The sequence below is a fragment of the Pygocentrus nattereri genome, chromosome 11 (genome assembly GCF_015220715.1).
Source record: "Pygocentrus nattereri isolate fPygNat1 chromosome 11, fPygNat1.pri, whole genome shotgun sequence".
Classification (NCBI taxonomy): domain Eukaryota; kingdom Metazoa; phylum Chordata; class Actinopteri; order Characiformes; family Serrasalmidae; genus Pygocentrus; species Pygocentrus nattereri.
The window spans coordinates 31,947,119-31,971,843 of record NC_051221.1 but is presented as its reverse complement, the minus strand read 5'-3'; the positions used below and the strand labels follow the sequence as shown (position 1 = coordinate 31,971,843).

Sequence of the window (24,725 nt, the reverse complement as noted above, 5' to 3'; positions counted from 1 at the left end):
ACTGCCTGTGCAGGTGCTCAGGCGATAAATCACTAAGAAGTCTAGGGGCCACTGACTCCAGATCAGCGCTAAACACAGGTGCAGCACAGCTGCTTCCACTGCTGCAATCACTCAGGCGCTTCTGGGGTCAGCGTTGGGTGCAGGTCTTTCTGCCAGGCGAGATTCAAAAACTAGATTCTTGGGAGTCAGCAGAAGATGCCCTTGAATGATCATTCGAAACCATTTTTTTTTGTTTGAAATGTTCAGTGACTTAGCAAAGGCTGTCCAGTCCTGCAGGTTCAGCTCGTCATGGGCTTGATAATTTGATGATCAATTAATTATGCATTAAAGTGTTAATGAAACTAAGGAAGAGGATCAAATGTACATAAAATAAAATGTAGCTAATCAGTCAAAAGACATGTTTGGTGTCCAAAGTGCGCTTATGTACTTTCATGCTAAGATGAACAAGTCATAAATCTTATTCCCACTCAAACCCTCTTATACCATTACCTCAAGTTTCAATGAGTTCAAATTTGATTTAATTGCTGAAATATACTGGACAATACTGGCCCAGTAATTGATTTTCTAAGTGAAAATAAGATAACATCTTCCATAAAGAACATACTTCTGCACATTTAGGTTTGCTACCTATAGAGGAACTTTTTTTTTTAATGCACAAATGCTAAGACAGCACTAGAATATGAAAACAGATAGTAATGCTTGTGCTTGTTTTAAACGCATGTTGTGAAATGTGCTTCATTAACTCAAAAAAAAAGGCCAAAAACTCTGCACTTCTAACCTACGATGAATGAAGGCCCACCAGACTTCGTCCTGTGGCCTGGTTTACTCAGGTTTAATGGAATGGTGATGTTAGTAATTTGGAAAGTTTTCAGATCAGGTAAACTCGATTTAACCTACTGACACAGTGCCACAAAGCCTCAAGCTAAGAGAGGATTTAGCTGAGAAACATACACATGCTGATGAGCTCTGATTGATTCCTGGATCTTTTCATTCAGACAGCTTATGCTAGAGCGGGACTAATCTGATAGGGCTAATACCAGAAAAATCTCCACTCCTGCCTCACAGAATAGAAATGGGGTCACTTGGGCATCATCTTCCACTGGTCTGTGCTCAATGCGAGATGCTTACCTTTTAATGAGGAATGGTGTCACGCCACAATCCGATTTACTACTACGAATTGATTCTGGGAAGATAGAGGACTTTGCTGACTGAAGGTGACTTTGAGCAGCTCTGAGAAAGCACATGCAGAAATGCTGGAGTGCTGCAGATTGGAGAGTTCGGCAAGCCACCATCACAGGAGCCAATTCAAATGCGGTTAAGCGGGAACTCATCATCCAAAGAGTGGCACTCTGAAAATGTCACTCTCAAAATGGTGGAAAGGGCATTTTTTTAACTACATAAAAGCCTCCATTAAGAGGCCTGCTCTAACCCAAAACTCACACTTTCCATGACTTCTTAAGACCGTGTTTCAGGAAAACCCTCTCTTTTTCTCTCCTCTACTGAAATATCCACTGTTCCACAGCCCTCTTAACATCGACAGCAGCATGGCACTTTCCAGAAAGGTAAAGAGAGGGTGAACAATGGTGAAAATGAGTGAATAAATTATTATTATTGATGATCTCTGCTTCACACCTGGGTCTCTGGAGCTGGACCAGCATAAATTCCAACCCAGCCTGTCTACAAAGGATCTCCACAACAGGAGCTTCTGAAATCCATTCTGAAATCTCAAATTCCCAAATTCTGCTTCTACTTTTGTTTTTCTTCAGATTTTTGAGTTTCTGCTCATTTTAATGCATGTAAGGTATAAAAACACAAGTATAATAAACAATAGAAAAATTATACTCTGTATTCTGTTTACTCAATCTGCTGAAATGATATGCAGCAACAGCACAAAAATTTAGGTCAGCAAGAAAATGTATAAATAAAAAATGAATTAAAGAGTATATTTGATGTTGCTGCCATTGCAGTACAACAACAACAACAGTTTAGTGATAAAAGACACATTTAAAAGATCAGAGGAACGACTTCAGCTTGGCAGACTAAAGGTGAAAACATACGATTTTTTTTTTTAATGAAAAGCTGATGCTTAATAATAAATACATTTAATAACGTGCACTACACTATTGTACAATCCAAAGAATACAAGTTGGGATGGTAACTTTTTCAGCTTTGTTAGGGGTTTTTCCTTCTCAACAAGTGAAAATAATGCTCCATTGGTTTTAAATCAGAAAACTAAGCTGGCCAGTTTAAAACTTTCTTTCTGATGAAATCCTTGGTTAAATAGTTTTTGGTTTGGCTCATCTTGCTGCATTAGGAATTTCTGCCTAATAAGTTATGAGGCATTTTTAGGACATGAGAAGTGTGTACACTTCAAAATTCATACTGCTGCCATCTTCACTCAAAATCATCGATCAGTGATTCAGATCCAATAGTAGCCATACATGTCCACGTCATGACACTGCCTTGTGTGCTTGGGATCATTTGCAGTCCTACTTTCTCCTTATTTTCCCTTTCTGTCACTTTGATAAGTTTCTCTTTATTGTGTTTATATGATTTCACTTCATCTTTCCATGAAACCTTTTTATGATTCTTCTGGCTGATCGCTGTAGACCCTTGTAAACTCCAGTCCCTTCTTTCTGGTGTTGGTGCTGATGAGAAGTGTGCATTGTGAAGTGTACCTTGTGTATTGGTCCTCTGGAAGTTTCCTGTGAATGATGAGTTGTGCTCATCATCACCTGTACACTGTGCAGACTGCCTGCAATTTCATTGGCTATTCTTTTTCTATTCTATTGGTTTTCCTCCCAGCTCTAATGATTTACTTTCCTAACTTACTGCGGTCTCCCTAGAGCAACCTGTACACTGCATAGTTACTACTTGTTTGGTTATTTCTTTACTTGTCAAGATATTCGATACCAGTAATTTGCCAACTCCAATCGCAATGCAGTTCAACTGTGCTTGCTTTAATCTCATCTTCACAATGGCTTGCTCAACTTCTCATCCAACATTTCTTCTGAAATCAAGGGTACAGAGTTTGTACAAGTAATACAGAGCTTGTCTTCCTGCATTAACAGCCTCTACCCTTCTAAAGGACTTCACACTAGATAATGGAACTGTGCTGTGAGGATTTAACTGCATTCAGCCACAAGAGCGTTAGCGAGGCCAGGTAGTGGAGTTGGTCAGTTGATCAGTGCTGGATCACAAACTCCACTCCAACTCATCCTTAAAGTAGGAGGAAGATGGGGCTTTATAACTCTATAGCTCAGTAGTTCTCAAACCAGTTCGCAGGGATTTCTAGATGGTCCACATTTTTGCTCTATGCGTTTTGAGTTGGGCTAGAGCAAAAATGTGAACCATCAGGGGGTCACAGAGGACTGCTTTGCAAATCACTGCTCTAGCTGACACTTGGCTTGGCTCCAAAGCATTCCAATCTATTGTACTTGTGTATAAATACTTGTATGACGCTTATACAAGCACACACACACACACACACCCCAACATAAAAAATTATCTTCTCTACCTCCGCATCATACCTGCTTTTGATCTGTATCAAACATTAACAATTCATGTCACTGCCCCAATATTTTCAATTTCATTTTTACTGACGCTTAGTACTTAGTCATTTAAAACAGAGGTTTGGTTTTAATTATGCTTATTTATTCATACAGCACTGTATGAAGGCTACGAGGTGCCCTCTGAGTGCATTTTCACCTTCATCCACCAGGCCAACAGCTCTGCTGCATTCTAGCAACGGAGCGCATTGGAGATACTATGTGGTGAGGTACTTAGCAAACAAATTCACCACAGAGTAAACAACTTCATTATTCAAGAGCCCCGCATCAGGTCTTAGAAGACAGAGGAGTGAGGTTGCTCCGCTGAGGACTACGCCACTGCTGGATGGGAAAAATGTACTGCTGGGGGAGGGAGTGTTCTGTATGCAGGGAGGTGAAGGAGGTCATTTGAGTAAACCGTGAGATCCACCACAGTTCAGAGCAAACCAAGGCAAGGCAAGGCCCCAGAGCCTAAGCAGAAACAACCTTGTTGGGGTAAATAATTCAGTGTTGTCCTATACTCAGCGTCAGCAGCTCTAGAGAATGTGATGATATTTATGGCCACATGCCTGGAATGGGGAGGGGTGTGCATGTGCATGTGTGTCCATGTATATAAAAAGACAGAGTGAGGAAACAGGAGCAATAGGAATATGATGGAGGAAAAGAGCATACAGTATGGAGGGAGAATAAGCAAGCAAGAAAACGAGGGGGAATACAAATAAATCTTTCAAGCGCAGGTGTTCAAGAGGCCATTCAGCAAGAATTTACATCATGTTGACTTGTTGGCTCAACAGAGACAGGCTAGCAAGGATTTATGCCATGAAATCAGGGTTTCTGTCACAACACCGCGAAAAGTTGTAGAACGGACAACAAATCACATTTTACTAGCGTTTGGAGCGGAGTGGCGAGGTGCTTAACACCTTTCTTCAAAGCTGAAGCAGTGTTTCTGCTTTTGGCAGCATCCACGACTGCAGAGTTTCTGTGCTCAGAGGATCAAGCTCAGCAAAGTTTCTGGACGGGAAATCAAACTGGCACGCAAGTGCAGTTCAGACAAAGGCCAAAGACACGGAGCGTGTGGTGAGAATGAAATGTGTGTGCTCAGACACAGCCAGGGGTCACACGGTTAAAAATTACCCTTAGTCACTCATATAGACTGCTTTTATACCCTCTCCTGACCTCGCACATGAGGATTAAATGAAAAACGTGTCAGCAATGTTGATTTCAAATTACTGCAGAACACACAAGATATGGAACCTAGGCAGTACAGGCCGAACTCTAGGCTGTCCAAGCCAGGCTTTAATAAAGAGGAAGAGGAGTGGGGGAGGTTTGGAGGCAGAGAATTACAATGCCATTACAATGCAAATAGGTTTAGGGGTGGGCTGTTGCCGTGACAGCGCAACAGTAGTATCACACCACTCTAGGGACTTGATTAATAATCAAATTAATTGGATGGCGGCACGCCTCCCTTCAGCGGCTGAGACAGACATTGGATTCTTTGAAATCTTCTACAGCGAAGCTGCCTGTCACAGTTAAACAGCTAACCAGATGTATGAAGATTAAACTACTGAGCTGAATTCAAACTGGAGCCTATTTAGACATACAAAGCAGCTGGGAGGATATTGGTTTTCTTTACGTCATGTGAAAACCCAAACTCTGAGAAAGAGCAGGAGCCTTATAGGAGCATCCCACCAATTTTTCCAAATGTCTTCATAATTGAGTCATTCAGAGTAGTTTGATGTGAAATGGTTTAATGCGGAGAAGCTTATCTATTTTGCCACACAATGCCATGCATGTACCTCTCTGGCCTGTAAGCTTTTAAAAATGTGTTTAATAAGCTAAAATCTTCTCAACAGTGTCTCGGGCAGCAGGCAGCGTATTCATTATCATTACATGTAATAACTTTCTGGGAGTGAGCATTTAGAGGCATTTAACATTGTGGACCTCCTCTGGTTCCCATCAACACCACTATGAACTATACTGACTTGGTACGTTCTCTAGAACAAAGTTTTTCATATCAAACCAATCTGAATGCTTTTGTCTGCATCTTAATCGTTTAATTATGCAGAAATTTTGAAAAATGACTTTTATATTGTATCTTTCTGTCTTTCTAGAGCTGCCCCGGTCAATTATTATTACCGTGAAACGAAACATCCAATGTCTTGTATGCTGCTGAAACAAACCAGTAGTCCACACACGCCCACAGAGCAGGACCTCAAAATACTGATGTTTGGAAAACACAGAAGAATCATCTCGTTTTCAGCTGCAATGCTACAAGTTCCAAACTGCCTCTGGAAGCAATGTCAGCACTACAACTGTTGGTTGGGACCTTGACTGGGATTCCAGAGCACTTCAGTATTTCTATCAAACCACTGTAAATGACTATTTGCATCTTAATCATTTAATTATACTGCAATTTTGAAAACTCCATGAAATTCCCCATTAAGACTGCTTATATGTTTGACAGAGCAGTGAAGGTGCTCTCCCTATCTTGCTCATATAAACACACAGAAGGTCAGACCGTCCGGCGCTAATCCTATGGCTTGTTGGAGATAAGGTATCAAAACTAATATTGCTATCATGTACTGTGCAGTAACTTCATTAGCACAAATAAAAAAGCAAATTTAGAGAGCAAGACAAGGTGACCCCAGCTTTCTCAACTTTGCTGTAACACTGCTGCTTAACAGAAGGAGAGTGCCAGTCGTTCACCTCTTGGTATAATAAATGAGTGCTGCATCTATCAGGAGAGTGGGCAAATTGAGCAGCCAACTCATGCTTGATTAATGCTTGGCTCGGCACCTGCAACACTAACGGAGTGAAGGCTCTGGGCTCCACACTGGCTCTGTGATGGGGCTTTGGAACTTTTTTGCCGTGTTCTAATCAGCTGCCTCTGTTGTCCGTGCAGATGCTTACAGCTGTGTTAGGCATTCAGTGGATGCACCAGCCATTTTTCCATCTCCAAACTGGCAGTACAAATCAGCAGAGTAAACTCTGATCATGCAAATACTGTTGGCATTTTTCACACAAAGTGTAAGCAGGTTCAACCCACACCATCATGTACCTGGTCTAAAATAATCTGCTGCATTGTACTTCCTGCAAGTAGTATATTCAAATGGGAAAGGATAATTATAGGAGGTCCAGGCACACTGTGCAGGATATGACCAGCACTTCCATCAGCGTGCTCTAATTAAAGGGAAAGGAAAAAAGCTTTAAACAGGTAAAAGAAGACTCATGTAAGATCGTAGCTGCAACACGCCCATAAACTCCGCAATTTTCTCCCGTCCAGAACGTCGCAGGCACTGACGGTTCTAACCAAGAATCGAGAAATGATAAATGTAGTTTTTTTTTTAATTGTTGTTGGAAAAAAAAACAGCTACACCAGAGGGATTCGTACTCATGCAGTCATAGTACTTGAAACAGAACCACACTGGTCACACTTTTGATGAAAAGCATCATGGGTTTGGAAACTTGATCAGTCCAAAAACACAATCAATGCTCATAACATCCTCAGAGGAAACTGATATGCATGATGACAGGATGCTGAGATTAATCAGGAAATCCAAGACAAAAGACTATTTTCTGGACACACCAGGGCAGAAACATTACCTGAGCCCTGTCTGAGCCAGGAGCATTAATTAGTGCAGAATTAAGTGTTAATGGCTGTTCTGTCTGAACTCTCTTCCATTATGGCCATCACCATGGTAACCGGGGACTGAAAGACGGGGCTCACAGAAGAAGAGTTGAGCTTGCTACAGAAGGACCCCAGGGACCAATAAAACCAAGTGCATACGGACACACAGCCTGCACAAGTTGGCCCTCACGGACGGAGAACAAGTTTCGTTCACACCAGTTCAAATTTTAAAATAGGGGAGGGCCTGTCTCAGATAAGCCCTGTGTGCTAGCAACCCTGGTAGGGAAAATGTGAGAAAGAACTAATCAGACAAAATCAAACTGAGAAAGAAACGCAAGCAAATCTGTCCTCAATTTGTATAATCATAATAACTATGGTTCCAAAAGGCCACAGTCTACTCCTCAATTAGTAGTGATCAAGTAGTGATCACCCTATGAAATGCAACAGGATGCAGTGTACTGTTAATCCCTAGCTGAACAGTGGAAAAATAATCTATATGTTGCAAACTGACTGACCTCCACCATCCCAGGCTGTCTTACATGAAAGAGCAGAGCTTGGAACCATTTAGTACAAAATATTAGCATTCTGTATCAGATGATACTACCCTTCAAAATTCCAGGTACTAGACGGTCAAATGCACCAGAATTGATATGAGGGATCATTTGAATTGAATATCCACTAATAGCCATCTTTAACATTTTAAATTTCCTTTGACTGGTATGAGATCTGAGCTTATCTGAGCATTAATCTGAATTTATTTATCATATTTTTAAATCTAATTACATGATACTACTGATTTTTAACCAGAAAATCCAGAGGTGACTATAAATATTACACAGAATCAAAAATCAAATGTGTGCTATACGATAATTATCCAGGATATTTATGTAAAAGTTTAGACCAAATCAGAAAAGGTTTAATAGCTATTTTAATTAACACATAGAATGTAGTTCTTGGATATGAATAACTTAAATGCATGCTGAATAAAAAGAATTGAAAAAAAAAATCCTGCCCTGGTCAACTGTTATAAGTGGAAATATCCTTTAAAATGGAAACGACCAAAATCAAGAAGACCTCAGTAGCAAACCAGTAGGCCACACCAGGTCATAGAACGGGACTGCCAACTACTGAAGCCTAGAAAGTGCAGGAAGAAATTGACTATTGTGCGCTGATCCTGTCCCCATCCAACCCCTACGGAGTGAACTGGGATGCACATGGTGAGTGAGCTATCACCCAACATTAGTGGATGACCTCACTAATGCACTTGTGGCTGAATGGATGCAAAACCCTGCAGACATTTTCCAAAATCTAGGGAAAAGACTTCTAAGAAGAGGGGAGGCCGTCAGGCAGTCCTGATATGTTTACAGTGAAGCATCTGTAATGGCAATCATTCGTCCAAATCGATGAGCAACACAAACATGAGACTCCTCTGTAAGGTAGCTCCACAGGCCTGCGAGCTTACACAGGCCAAAATTAGAGTGGTAGTATGACAATCCTTCAGCCTCCAAGGACAGTGTTTCTTTCATGCCTCAAAAAACATAATAGATGCAACAGACATTCCAAAAAAGGCCCGGACTGCACCCCAGACAGCAGAGAGCTTATCAAAGCAAATATGAGAACTGAAGACATATCAGTTACAAGCACAAATCTTTCCTGCTGCCGAGGCCTGGCAGAAAATTATGTTATCGACATATCAGGGCTATATCTGTGTGTCTGCTATTAGAATAATATCCTTTCTTGTCCAGATATTGAATAAATATGGAAGGTGTGCAGGCAGAAGGCACCATCTGCTTCTCATCAAATTATTCTCACTTAATATGAAGACAGGAATCAAGGACAGGGTCAAGCACTGCTGTGTAACAAGATCAATCTGAAACTTTCTCTGAAAATAGACCTTCAAGGTAAGTTAAGTGCAAGTACCTTAAGTAAAAGTACTTTAATTCTGAACTTCTGTTAGAACTAAGAGAAACCTGTATGTTCAAATAAATCTGTGGTATAAGATGAATCAGCTTCAAGAATGCAAACTCATTGCCTTTATATAGAGCAATAAACTCTTAGCAATAAGCCACTGTGCCTACTCACCTCCTTCTCTGATCATGACTATATCTGATCTCACTTTTCTTGTGTTCTTTTCACCACTTGGGACAAGAAAGAGACTTGACAAGACTTTTAGAAGCCTTCATTCACATTCACATCAAATTATCAAGTTGAATGCTTGTAAACAACTAAGCAAATGTGACCGATTACTAGACTTTTGCCAGAATTTGCGGTTCTCATCATTCATTTACAGGAAGCCCATGTTTCCGTTTGGAAATTACATATGCTGCACACACTGACCAAATGATTAAAGGGTGATTAGGCTCAATTATCATCAATTATTATTAGGGGGGCAGTCGTGGGCTGGAGGTTAGGGATCTGGCCTTGTGCCCGTAAGGTTGCCGGTTCGATCCCCAGGGCCGACAGTCCATGACTGAGGTGTCCTTGAGCAAGACACTTAACCCCCAACTGCTCCCCGGGCGCTGTGGATAGGGCTGCCCACCACTCCGGGCAAGTGTGCTTCCTGCCCCCTAGTGTGTGTGTTCACTAGTGTGTATGTGGTGTTTCACTTCACGGATGGGTTAAATGCGGAGGTGGAATTTCCACAGTTGTGGGATCAAAAAAGTATCACCTAACTTAACTTAAATATCCGATCACAAGATATTTTGTGTACGTTACTAACAACAATGCCAGACAATGCAAAGTCCTGAGAACCACTACATGAACGCTTTTTTTAAATCTCTTCAAATAATCTAAAATACAAATTTGAAAAATGAAATTTTGCTTACATTAAAATCTTTATGGATGGGATTTTGGCTGGGAAATACACAAACCAAGTGGCCCTTCATGAAGTTTAGCTTTCTCAATCACAAAATACCATTTTCTTAATACCTCACAAAGGCTCTGAATGTCAAACTCAAGCGTATATCTGATAGATTTCAGCATCTGATGCTCTTAAACTTGCTGTGGCTTTTTTATATGCATGAAATCTTTAGAATTCCTCTCACAGAGTGGATCCGCTTCACTGGAATAAAGGCTGGTTAATCTTGGCTGGAATACAGCAAGCTGACCACAGCATACTAGGCCACAGGCCTGTGATATGGATTTGGCGTCGTATTGCTCTCACAGTGCAGTCATTCATACAAGTGCTTCTCTCAGTTGTGCTGAAGCCTGCTCTATTTTCCCAGTGAGTGCGTCTTGACGGGAAGGAGAGGGAGAGCTCAATAAGAGGGATCAGTTTTTGGCAGGCGAGGGTTACAGTCTGTCAGTGAGGTTTCGCTTTTTTGAGTAATTTTTCATAGCATCTTCATAGCATAAGGAGTCCCTGAGACGTTTCACGAAATGAAATAACTACTGCAAAATGCGCGAAAAATGAACAGAAGTCACAGAAGAAAGCACAGATCTGCCGAATATCATGGCGACAAATCAAGGGCCCATTTTCATGGTGCGCTGCTAAGAAGACACTCATGCCAAGACCAGACAGATTTGTTGTGAGCATCCTGGTAGAAGGCAGCCATGTTCATTCTTGACTTGACATGCAAGAGAAGTGCTTAAAAAGCGTCATATGCGCCGTCAGCATCCTAAACACATGTTTGTCTCCGTTTCATCAGCTACAGTGACTTCACTTCTTAAAGATCCATCAAAGCTGCTGGTGATGGCTGATGGGAAACAGCTTGCATTAAGAGCAGAAGCAACTCCTCAGCTTCAGCTACAGTAGCTGCGAGCATTAGAGAACACCTGCTCTGATGGTATGCATCCAAGTGGGCGAGCGTGTGTGTGGTCTCTAGCTGCCAACTGTATCAACAGAGATAGAGCATAATTGGCCCTGTGCCACACAATGGCTCGGCCACACAGACTGTTTGTGCTCTTGGTGAAGCTTGTTTTCTGACCCACAGTGCTAGACAGACTCGCTGGAGTGAGAGCAAACCCAGCTCAGCCACCAAAGGGGACAGATCAGAAAACAGAATGGAAAAGGGCAGTGGTGGGAGAAGAAGATAAGAATTCCCTCCTGCTTCCGATGCTTTAACTCCAGCCACGCCCACTCCAGTCAAGTAGTGTGTGTGGCCCACTGCAACCAAGACTTTTTTCGCAGAAGCTGAGCACTGCCTGTAATCTCAGGAGAAAAACTGCAAAAGAAACTTAAAAGCACAGCACCTTGAATACAACGTATGATAACAGCAGGCTGAAAGTGATGATAATAGTAAGATTCCTTTTCAAGACATTACTCCTGCTGAAATGACAGCTTTGTAAAAGGGGAATGAATTCTTAATGCATGTTATTAACAACTGCCTGTTTCAATACTGGTTTTAACAAGCCCTTGTCCACTTGGCCTCGTCTTTTCCCTTCAGGGAAATACCCAATGTCATTTTCTGGGCCGTTCCACTACTTAACTTTAGCTCAAGTGAAGGGTGTTGGATGAGCCCCCAGAAGAACGTGAAAGGACTGAGTGAAAACAAGTATCGACTTAGCAGCAGAACATACCCACAAATCATTGCAACCTGATGCATTTCCCTTTTTAACTCAAAATAATGACAGACAAACCGTTTATACTTTTAAACAATTAACATTTCAACACCATAACCTTCAGTTTGCTGGGCTTTAGGATACAAACTGCCTGATCTCCTACATGACTGCTGATACAACTTCATCACTTTACTTAGCTAACTGGCACGTTACTATGGTAGTTGGTGTAGTGTAGTGGGTAACACCTCTGCCTTCTACACTGTAGACTAGAGTTCAATCCCCCACCTGGGTAGGCACCTTACACTATACCAATAAGAATCCTTGGGCAAGACTCCTAACACTACCTTCGCCTACCTGTGTAAAATGATCAAACTAAGTCGCTCTGGATAAGAGTGTCTGCCAAATGCCATAAATATAAAGGCTACGGGGCATACGACAACAAAAAGAAAGGCATTACATAAAGTTTAGAGCAAAACAAAGCAATTACTCAATGTACATTGTTTTCAAACCTTGCATGTAGAGAAAGACCCAATAACCAACAAGACAAACATCTGACTAATACAGTCATAAACTACACTATCTAGCACCAAAGTCAAAGGCTATGAATACCTGTCCACATCAAAATATAGCTTATGATATTCAAATGTCACTGGCACACACGCGCACACACAGCTTTCAGGCATAAGGGTGCAGGGAATGGCAGTCAGAGATAAGGTGACAAGACACTAAACAACTCACAGGCAGGAGCATCAGAATAAACACCCTTAGCCTTCCTCTGTCAGAAGAGCGCAATAACACAACAGCTCAGCCTCCACTGACACCAGCAAAACAATCTATTTTGGAAAGGCTCGGTGTCCTACAACAGAAACAGTCTCCGTTATACTGGGTGTATCTGGGTTAACAGAGAACGTGCTTTGATAATTATATAAATTCTGTTACAGCAGGCCAGAAAGTATGTTAAGACTGAGACTGCATCTTCTTACTCAGTAAACAAAAGTTTAAAAAGCTTTGAGCACTGGTCTCTCTGCATGTTACCACCCTGTTGTTCTTTGATTCAGAGCCTTTTTAAAACAGTAATTAGCACGCAAGACCTCAAAGCACACGCTAACCCTTCGGGAAGTCTAATAATACATACAGTTATGTTAACAATACATACAGGCTCCAGCGCAGCACTTTTACACTGATCCCAGACCAGCTTTGCGGTTTGTCTTATAATGGCTGAGATTCGAGTTTGGATAAGGGAAGCTGCTCTTAGAAGAACATTAAAGGCCTTCTTCCCCTGAGAGCTGATATACCTGACCACCCTCATTAGCCTCAGCAGGTTAAATGTTTGCTAGAGTAGGGGTGTGTCCCTAAGGAGCCAGAAGTGGGTCAGTGGTGAATATTTATTCAATACAGGTACACCACTACAGACTGTTAATTGCATTGTAGCCCCTCTAGTTTTGATCTAATCTAAACCTTTGATTAGTATAAGTACAGATAACATTATATACAACTATACATGTGCATAACAAGTCCCTACTGTCACTTCCAATGTATGGGATACAAACAAGTAATATCTTAGCTTCTATATGTTAGCATGACCCAGCGTTCAGCTCTCACCTAGAAACGAACCTGCCTTGAACGAGCCTAGTTCCCTTAAGCTCACTTTTGAGAATGGACATTCCACCAGCCATGGACAACCACCCTGAAAACTCTCCCTCTTCCCTGGTTAATGCATGTTTTTCTCTGGCAGAAGATAACACTGAGGGCATTTTCTTGCCTCGTATGTCTATCAACAGAAAAATCTCTGTTGTATAATATGGCCTACATTATAAGGGAAATTGCACAGTCTGCCATGGAATTTGACCAAGACTTTATTTGCAGTATGACATTCAATAAATGTATAAGACCAACAGGCTTTTCCCACTTAACAGACCCTAACAAATTTTATTTATCCACACAGACTTGTGAATCTACAGATACCTGGGTTTCATTTATCAAAATCTCATCTGTTCATATCAGTAAACCATAAACATACAGCATTAGCCTTGCATACAAACCAAGCAGTTCTGTGAAAGACTGTCCCTCAGAGCCAAATCAAATGTTACTTTTATTTTATATCTATCCATCCAGCAGATGCTCTTCTTCAGAGCAGTCAAAAGTGGCCAGATTGGAAAACAATTGAGGGCTAGACTTCTTATAGTGAGTCGAAGCGACTAAAGTCATCTAAGAAAGAAGCCATGTGCTCAGGGAGCCCTGCTCTGCGTATGTGAATGGGGGAGGGGACAGACTACCTTGAGAGGGGTTTGTGAAAAGAGGTAGGGGGTGGGCAGCCACCATCTATTATTGAAAGGGGCGAGGGGTACGAAGACAGAGATCTAATGTGGGCCTCCAGCACAGGAGCGCCTCATTCCAGCAAGCTGTAAAGCATTCCAAGAGTCTCTCTCTTTGTTTTCCAGTCCTCTGCAGAATGGAGCAGAGATGACTCACGTCAGAGTACAGCTGTAGGTGAAGCTAACGCTCAGTAGAATATTCTCTTCTCAGACACTGGAATAAGGAAGCACTGGGGGGAAAAAAAAAAAAAAAAACACAAACAAAACAATAGCTCCCTGTAGCTTTATTCTCATGTTCCCTCTCTTTCTCATCCCCCAGGCTCTCCCTCACACTCTGCGTCTCTTTCTCACCTGTCTGTGACTGCCCTTTCCATTACTGCTCCAGCCTCCTCTTCTTCAACAGACGCTGCCGTTACTTTTATCTCCACGCTGCAGGCATTCGTGACAGCCAGCCAGCTTAAAAGCACCACCGCGTTCAAACTCTCAAGGGTGAAAAACAGATTAAAAAACATCGTCCACAGCTCTGTGGCTTCGTAGAGTAAAGTTAGAAACATCTCTGTTAATCAGCTGGCATCTCTTTCATCTGCCACAGTTTCCAAGGCTAAGCTGCAGCTGGAAATAAACCATCTTGTTCCTCCATATGGACCAAAACACACAAATGGATGTGAGGGAGTAGGAACGGACAATAGGTTTCATCAAGTGTTCCTGGTGGATTTTAAGCTTTCACAGCACAAAAATGCTTTCTAAATATGCTTGTGAGGAAGGGCTTAGGCATAAAAGAAGAATAAAGAAAAAAATAATAAAAAAGAAACATTTTTCAGGAGCTCTAAAATAATTGTATGGCTTTAAGGAAAGTGTACAACTTTTTGATCTGTCAGGATGCATTATCTGTAAACTCAGCGGGGACACCTTTGATTAATCAGTCACAGCACACGAGTAAAATGATTCATACATAACTAGAAATACACACATGCAATAACACAACAGAAGCCTTTCACTGCCAACTCATTTCAGAGGCTGCATGCGTGATTGTCACTAGTTCAGCTCTACTTCCTAGACTCTTATGTTGCCGCCTGCTTCAACAGTCAAGCTCCCCAGAAGCACCAGTCAGCCGTAATGAAGGCAGAAGCTGATCCAACAACAATAGGCGACAGATGAGTGCCTGAGGCACTCTCTTGCTTAAAACTGCACCCCGACCCTGTGGGCCAACAAAGTCCCACAGGACAAAAACCAGCCCCAAAGTCCCCAAACAACTAACCAAATTGGACATGGGCAATGATCCTGCACAGCTTAGCATAGTCCTATACAAACAATTTAGTCATTAATCATGACCCAAACAGCCAAAAGAGGGAGACCCGGACTTGCTGCAGGTCACTGGGGAGACATAGGAAGTCATTAAATCACCTGCACAGCTTTTTCATTAGACAGTGTAATTTACAGTCAGGGTGAAGGTGATGATACAGGCCACTGTGGTAAATGAAAAACCAGTGAGATTACTGGTGCTTCTGAACATGATGTATCACAACCCTGAGGTCCCACTGAGAGCTGGACAAGCTGTAATCTTAACATGTAAAACCATGTTTTAAGAGAAGAAAGGGCTTCTAGATAATATAGAAAGTACCTTGTAATGGACCCTATAATGATAGCTGTTCTCAGACATCAGTGACATTATTTTAAATTAACTGAAAAAACAGTCACTTTTCTGTTATAAAATGTGATGAATACAGGACATTCAACTTCACCTGGGGTATTTAAGCTGGTATGTTTACTGACCGCAACAGATTACAGACTAATCAAGAAGTGCTGCTTTTATAACATGCATGCAGAAAGTACATGGAATTTTACTTGGCATCACTGAAGCAATTCGCTCAGTACCATAAAAGTACTGAACTTCGTAACATTGTTTTTGACTGAACTGGCCACTGGAGAAGGGTGCCTTGGGGAGGGGGGGGTGGGAGTTCACAGGAGGTGTACACAATCACCCCCATTCTTGATTTTATACTGTAATGTATGTTATTGCTTATAGGTGTAAAATAATGGAAATAAATAAATAATTGATCAAAAAAAAAAAAAAAATACTGAACTTTGATACTCAGCCCTAATCACAATCACAACACTGGTATTCTGTCTATAATGTGCAGCCAAAGCTTCTCTGCCATTCTATTATCATCCCACCCAATCTCTACAACAAATTCATACACGGCCATCCAGGCACATATTTACGCAGGAAGCTCAAGCTGACAGCCAGCGCTTCCTAATTGCTTCCTGCATAACACACAATAGTTTCCCCTCCGGAAGGCTCATCAATATAACCCATTATGGTTCCAAATACAAACCACTGTGGCTGAGACCAGGAGACTCAAAACATGGAGGTGTGTAGACCAAATGTCCCATTAATACAATACTATGGCCTGCTCCCTATAAGCCTATCACTATTATTACCTAATCACAATTACACAATCTGACTGCAGTCATTTTCCACAGTTGTTAGCTATCTTACTACTATGTTTTCATCACAACAATTTCTGTAGTCAGCTGTAAGCTACTAAGTATTGACAGCTAGAAAATAAGATAGCTGTCCCATAGTGATAGACAGATATCAATACTGGGCTGATATCAGCAGTATATGCTGGATCAGAGTGAAAAAGTCCAATCTGGACCAATCCTGTAACAAATCTAGCCTGAAATAGCACTCACATTCTGTGACCTGATGTTATCTGTGTATTGGCAAATGTTAGACTTTTAGTTTAGTAGTTAAGATAGATAATTACATTCATTCATTGTACTTTTAATCGCCAGTTAAATTTTATGATGGTGACATGCCTTCTTGTTAGAAATTAGAAATCATTTCCAGTCACTTCTCCAAGATGAGTACATGCATATGTGAAAAACATACTATAGACTATGCATATGAAGCATGAGGTTTACACATGCATACGTTGGGATACCTTTGGGCACTTCACCAAGACCATAAAGGCCATGTGCAGTGTTCTTCATTTAATTCGAATAAAATAATTAGAATAGAATAAGCTAGAATGCCCAGTTGCCCTGATCTGGGCTCACTGTGCTCACACTGCCCTGAGGGAGCACTTGTACTCCTCACCCTGGCTTTCTGTGGAGAGCGCACACACACACACACACACACACACACACACACACACACACACACTTAGTTTGGGCTTGCCAGAAGTCATGGCTCAAATGGTTCCAATAACACCCACTCCAAGGTATTTTGTGTGCATGCATAGGCCGTTGGGGGTGTGGGGCAGAGAAGCAAAGCGCTTCTTTAATTATCACTAGTCCACTGCCAAAGTCATCTGTGCTGCAGTCAGCTTCTGTCACTGTCCCCGCTGACAGAGTTATTAAAGTGGGCGACAACACTGTTGGTGTGCATATGCGTGCGTGCATGTAGAAGCGAGTTAAAGAGCATACAACTGGCAAACAACCTCTGGGGATACAATACAGAATATTACATGTGAACAATCATACATGTGCAAACACAAAGGAAGAAAGGAGCATTTTGTTCAGGCAAGGGGTTAAATTGCATCCCCAGAGACGAGTCCTGTGTGAAGAGTTAAGGAATGTGTACTGCTGTCATACCACAGGCAGTGAGTAATTGCACGCCTTAACTCATGTCTAATTAGCAACAGCAATTTCATTGTGATGGAAGAGAACTTATAATAACAGCAGTGCTGGATTCAGTCTCGCACATTAAACAGGAAAAATATTTATGATCCACTGCTACTTAGGGATGAAATTAATTGGCTTCCTGACAATGTAGAAGGGGGGAAAAGAACTACTAAAAATGTAATTCATATCAGTCTTTTGGGGCAGCATCTGTGCTGAGGGATAGGCTAGTTATGAAAAGTTCACACAGGGTTCACTGCTAATTTAATCCATGAACTACCCTGGCTTGCTCGGGGGATGAGAAGGTCGAAGGATGGAGAAAATCAATCATAAGTATCAGAAGATGCCATAATTGCCTGACACTTCACAATTCATTCACTCAAAGGTCAGTCTCCTGCAGTCCATTCCCTTGGAAACACCTTGGAACGTCTCTAAAGAAAACTGGTGCTGGTGTAGATCTTGGATGTTCAAAGCAAACCAAAGAACAGTCGCTCTAGGACCCCATGCAGGAACTAGCCAGTTTTGCGGCATCTCTGCCCTGTGGGTTTTAAGGACGTCTGGTCCTGGCTTTCCTGCGAATTAATGGATGAACCAGCAGAGGGCTAGCTCAGGCCAGAGCTTGCCCTAAAGAGATAGAGCTGCAACTCCATAAAACTAATGAGAAGGAAAGGCCAGTTTATCATTCACAAGCCATCTCCAAGCCTGGCTGTCTTTTATGGCTGCTGTGGACTGTATGGAGCAGCAAAGTACTGAAGGGCCTTACTGCAGTGGTGCTTTTAAATGCAACACTCATGTTATGTGGGTGGATATTCGTCTGCAACATTTCTCATTTGTTTTCAATGGGAGGCCTCAGAAGTTTAACCTTTCAACTTAGCAAGACTACATTTCAATTGGATTTCTCAGGGAACTCCTTCTTAACATGCACATGCGACCAGTTGAAGCGGCAGGATGCTTTCCTGACTGTCGGCCACATTGTAGGCTTTAGTTCAAGACCAAACTAAAAATATCAAAATCATGATCCACTAGTAAAATATTTTATAGTCTAGACTTACCCTGTGAAACTAGCACTTTATGACAAAAATAAAGACTGGAAAGCTGGAACATCAGCAGGCATTTACCGTGAAAATAAATACACAATATATATGTAAAAACTACAAGTAGAAATATTTATAATAAATATAATGGAAACATTAACTTTCTAAAAATACACCATTGTGTATTAGCAGTATTGGGGTAGTTTTCAGTACATTACATTCCAGAAGTGAGTATTTCATTTTGTGGAGTTTCATTATGCTGATCCATGAAGCACAAAATTGGCCATCAATTAAGTCATTCATTAATGTAGGTTGTGGTCCGGCCTGCAAACAGATTACTGAAGTTTAACAAGTCTCCAGGTAAGAAAACGATTGAAAATCGTTGCACTCGTGGGCTGCTGGCACAGGCCCACAGAGCTAGAACTGTCTTAAAGAGCAAATCCTCCAGTCAAACATCATCCAAAACAGCTTTAGCACTCTTGGGCACCAAACCCAACAATTTTAAAACCTAAATCTGCACTTTCCTCATTGTAACCCTTACATCAGTCAGAGTGAGTGGGAGCACTGTTCTACATAGCATGTTGGAAATATTTTGTGATGTGGAAAAGATCCAGCAGAGGAGGGGAGTGGAATCTGACTGCAGGTCTGTAGGTGGGTGAAGGTGCAGCTAAACCAAATGCAACCAATTAATCACTCTGTTAAAGACAGCTGTTTTATTTTAATTATTCATGCCAAGCTTGAAAACAATCCTAAGAGAAAACACTGACAGCTGCTGAACGAGGTGTGCAAGTTCCTCATCTTTCCCATAAACTAGTATTTGGAACAGATAAGATGTAAGTGCACATTAATGTCATGTTAACAGAATGAATGTGAAACACTTTCAGATTCCTCGAAAATACTTGCCAGTCCATCACTGTATATTTGCTTTGCTAGCTGTTGGATTTCCTCAAGAGCAGTCTCAGGGAATTCATATATATGAAAATCGCGCAACCATGCCAGTGCCCAACACTAAAAAGTCGAAAACAATTGCATTGCGAGTTATAGGCAGCTCTATGTTGACTGAAAGGCAGCAGAGTTTGGCCAATTCAATTTCTCACAAAGGGCTGTCAAGGCCTTCAGCTTCAATTCCCATACATAACTACTCTCAGCACCCCTTATATACACACTTTTCATTCTGAGAACACTAGTATGTCAGGCTGCTGTCAGCAAAAGCTGTGTTGACAAAGTTAAAGTGAAGTTCTAGCCTTTAACCCCACTTCTACTTCTTCCTGGGTCTTCGCAGACAAACTCAATAAGTCAACAGAGGTGTTGAACAAGCACTAATAATTCAGCTTGGCTTTCTATTCACCAGGGAGGCTTGGAGAAACCAGGAGTGGCCCTGGCCTTTGGATGCTGATGACCCTTCCACCAGCCAAAGCCACACACCTAGGAGCTGGCTAGTCAAAGATGCATTCACAGATGCAAACACACCCTGCCACTACAAACAGCAACAGGAGACCCAGCTCAGACTGGAATTTTCCATCTTGCCCAAATTCACAAATTTACTAGTCTCAATGGCTTCTGAAGCCCAAGCCACAGCATTTCAGTGTGTTGCACCGCCACACAACTTGGCCCATTCAATGCCTAGTCAACATAAGTTCAAAAATATTCATCCAGCTAAATGGGGTTGTGCAAAACATGCATTTTATGGTCAAAGACAAAACCATAGAAAGGGTCCTAGGTCTAATTTTGGACACTGTGTTCTAAGAACATTTGCTTCTGCTCAGAAACACTGAAATAATAGGCGAAAATGAAGACGCTTGTGAGTGATTGCAAACAAGAACCAATCTGATCACTTATAAGACCACTACAGGCCCTATTCTTTTCCACTGAAGCAGAGCATGTGCCAAGAAATTATGCCTATTCCATTCCCCATAGCAGAATGACTGGCACTCAATGAATGACTGAACCAAGCCTCAAATGAGGGCTTTAATGAATACTCTTCACCGTCTGTGTCTATATCTCTACACAGGGGTTTAATTAGCCAGGCTGATTAATCCATGTCTCAGTATATAGTCTAGGATGAGGGGCAGCTGGGGGGAGATAGATGGCTTCATTCCATGGGCAGAGTTAACAAAGCAGTGTGATCAGGAGATGGAGCAGTGCAACAGCTGAGAGAGGCCTGCAGACACCCTGCTGCCTGTTGCCATTCACACTTAGACAAGAGCTCACAGATAGGATGTGTCGGGTGTGTTTGTGTGTGCGCTCCGGGCCAGCTGCAGGCGGCCAGAGCACAGCACAATGCAAAGGAGGAGCAGACTCTGTGTGTGTATGTCCATGCATGCAAGGACACACTAATTTCCCCTTGGGTTTAGCGAATAAGATCGCTGCAGTGATATCCTGCTAACAGCGAGAGGAGGGGTAAAAGGTTGCAGTAAAATGCCAGTCAATCATTTTTACTGACACTGATGAGGATTAAGCTCGCTTTCAAGATCAGAGCCTCCCTACCCCCACACCGAGCTCTAGCGCGAAGGCTGAGATAGCTACAGATGTCTCCATTTCTGCTCATTACCTGCTGTGCCACAAGCAATTAAGCCAAGGCATTTTAATGACAAAGTGACCAGATTCTGCCATTCTCTGAGAGAAATGAGAGGTGACAGGCCGCTTCAGGTTTGCAAATCGGAACACTGAGACTTTTATGACGCCTCAGTCATAAATGTAAAAGACATAAAATGGATATTGCAGCCCACACCTCCCAAATTTCTAATGAGCATGCGGTTCTTCAAGGCATGTATGTATAACTGCCATACACCTTGAAACAGACCACTAGTATGAACTGTTGAGTGGAAGTCAGAACCGACTTACTTATCCAGGGCATCCAGTGCCGTGTATAATGAATCCGTTCAATCTTCAAACAAATGAGCATTCAGATAATAAAAGAGCAGGACAAATACGAAGCACCTTCCAAAGAGGGGCCACAGAAACTGAGCATCAACTGATCCAACACTTCTTTCTTAGAGACGGGTGGCTTAAAATTCACACCTGTAAGCTTGAAAGTTCAGAAATGATTTTTTTATATATCTTATTTCCTGAAGGGAAATCTTCAGTTAGTAACTTAAAGCTTTCATTCTTAATTTCTTACCCGTGCACGAAACCCCATTTTGAACCAGCACACAGGTTCTCTCACATCTGCTTTAGCCAGAGTTTGCTTTTAAGGAGCTCGGTCACTCAGCAAAGCCAACCTGTCAAATCTCCCACAAACCGAAAAGCTCGTATTAACAGATGTCCCCTGAGGAGTTCAGGATCTAATGGAAAATCAATTCCTCAACAACCTAATCAGTGCCATGAAGTAGCCCTTACCTGTCCCCTGTGTTTATTCACCCACACCAATGCAGTGGCTCAACACTGACCAGCATCATTAGTCAGTCACAACATGTGAGATTCCCATTTCTAATGTGTGCTCAGCAGCCTTTCAGTCAGCATATGCAAAGCTGTCATCAGTGGGATTATTCACAGCACATACAGAGCATATCAACCAGAGGAACACCACACTAAACCTGGAGGCTCTGTAAAGCAGTGCTCACGGGTGCTCCGCTCTTCTCCTTTGCCAGTAGCTTTCCTTCTATTGATCACAGGAATGTCGAATGGCTTCTGGCTGACGACTTGAACCGACCAACACATTAAGATGGCAGATGTCGACCGCAATTACTGGCTACTAAAACATGAATGGCACTGCGCTGCTGAGATGAGCCGGCCGGCGTGATGCATTAGGTGCGGACAGGAACACTGCAGCATTCCTGAGCGGAAACGGCAACTAGAGGGAAAGACTGGAAGTGATCAAGTACTTTAATATACCCTCACCCACCGGGGAAAACGACTGAGAGAAAGGGAAAAAAGAGGGAGACGAAGGGGGAAGGAAAGAGAGAGGGAGTAAAACTTACCTTTATCTGCAGCCACAAGGCTGGAGGTGAGAGTGGAGAAAAACAGGAGCCACCGCGCTCCCCGCTCCGCCATCCCTTTCGGAGGGAAAAGTCCAAAACAAGCCGGAGAAAAACGGTCCGAGTTATCCACCGCGCGCCTCCTCGGCTCAGAGTTCAGCTCTCTCAGACCCGGAGAACGAATTTCACAGCGAAATGTTGGCAGCGGCACAAACCCGGAGAGGTGTGAGGCTCCCCCGGGAGACACATTGAGCTCTCCGGCGTGCGGCGACGCCGAGCAAGAAGAAGGCTCCAGTTGTTTTCTCCAACTTGGCTGGAGGGGCTTGAGGAGGAGGAGGCATGAAGTCAATCCATCGGCGCTGGAGAACCGCACACGAGCCGGAACTACTCAGAGCTACACGGCGGCTGTAAGGGCGCCTTAATAGCGAGTGCAGGCGGTGCGGGCTGGCTGGCTGGCTGGCTTGCTTGCTTACTCACTCACTCACTCACTCACTCAGCTACTGAAGAGCACTGAAACACTACAGAGAGAGACCGGGTGTGTATGTCTGTGTGTGAGCGTGTGTGTGTGCGGGGAGACGGCGCGCCGTGCTGTAGTAGGTATTGACCCGCGAAAAACCAGGAGCTGGAAAAGCAGATGCGTGGGATTCTGGATTCGCTGAGAGAGAAGAAAAACACGGAGTGGAACAAACAGGAGCGCTGCGTTTCTGATTCCAGTACACTGATTAGGATCGGTTAGTTAGGAGTAATCAATACATAAAAACTAGTTAAAACTAGTTTAACGGTTAGTTAGGAGTAATCAATACATAAAAACTAGTTAAAACTAGTTTAGGAATGACAATCAGATCTAGTTTGATCTAACCCTAACAACCATTTAAAACCAGCTTAGACACAACAATCAGTTAAATGTAGGAATGACTACCAGACACAACCACCAGTTAAAACTAGTTTAAACATAATGTCTAGTTAAAACTAGTCTGGACATAACAACCGGTTTATAACTAGTTTAGACAAGACAAATAAGTTAAAACTAGTTTGAACAAAACAAACAGTTAATACTAGTTTATAGTCTAAATTAGTTTAGTCTCAGAAAACACTCAAAACTAGTTTATAACATCTTATGTTGTTGCTGAAGCAAGCAGAAAAGTAAATAAATAAATAAATTAACATCCATGCATTTGTAACAAAATCTGATTTACCAGCTCCTTGTGCAGTTAACAAATAGGATGATGAAATTGTTAAGATTATCCCGTTACAAAAATATAACACACATGCAGAAGTGGAACTGGAACTGGAAGTTCCACGGTCACTTTCCACTTAAGAGTGACATCACCTGGTTTCTCTGCTCAACAGCAACTTAATAAATTGCCTAACTTAAAAGCTTAAAGGGAACATAAACAAATGGTGTGGAATTAAATACCTACACCCAAGCCAGCAAGGTGTTGGCTGAACATAAGCTGTGAGCTGGCATTGCCGCACGAATGAGGCAGGACAGAAAATAAATATCCTAATTTAGATACTTTGCAGATATTCAGCAGCATAAGCATATTTCTTTGAAAGGGCATAGCATACTACCATACACACACACACACACACACACACACACACACACACATATATATATATATATATATATATATATATATATATATATATATATATATATATATATATATATAGTATATCAATACATTGTGAAAAACAGAGGACTGCTGTGCACAGCTTTAAAGAATAAACTAAAATCTCCCAGCAGTTTTATGTTACATATTATCTGTTAAAAATGCAGAGTGTAAATATATACATCATTATCTTTGCTTTAAATGCAGCTTAATATCCTGTATAATCAGAACACATACAAATACTGTTATATTTAATGTGCCATGACCGTTTATGGACCTGTAAGGATCTACACTCAGAGAAAAGAAAATCAAGTCTTATGCGAACGCAAAAACTGTTAGGAGATGAACGCTTCTCTTGTAAGACTGGAATGTCATTTTGATTCTTACAACCCATGATGTGCGTGGAAGTTGGATGGTGTAATTAAGCTGGGGTTTCTGTCACTTGCAGAAAAAGCTCCTGACTAGTTACAGCAGACCAGGCCGCTTCTCATTAATCAAACTCTTTTGTGTGGGTGAGAGTGTGTGACTCATTGTATCTGG

At 42.0% G+C, this 24,725-nt stretch overlaps 1 protein-coding gene across 9 annotated transcripts in view; it reads right to left on the bottom strand.

Moving 5' to 3' along the window:
- LOC108429463 (neogenin) overlaps positions 1–23,356 on the bottom strand; it is a 128,060-nt gene extending 104,704 nt beyond the window's left edge. For 4 of the 9 annotated variants that reach the window (XM_037542954.1, XM_017701205.2, XM_017701207.2 and 1 more), the window contains exon 1: positions 22,573–23,356. In XM_037542954.1, the coding sequence (XP_037398851.1) occupies positions 22,573–22,645 (73 nt within the window). In that variant the 5' untranslated portion in view covers positions 22,646–23,356. The remainder of the gene's footprint in view (positions 1–22,572) is intronic. The other 5 variants (XM_037542951.1, XM_037542953.1, XM_037542952.1 and 2 more) reach the window with 4 other exon arrangements.
- Between the last annotated feature and the right edge of the window lie 1,369 nt (positions 23,357–24,725).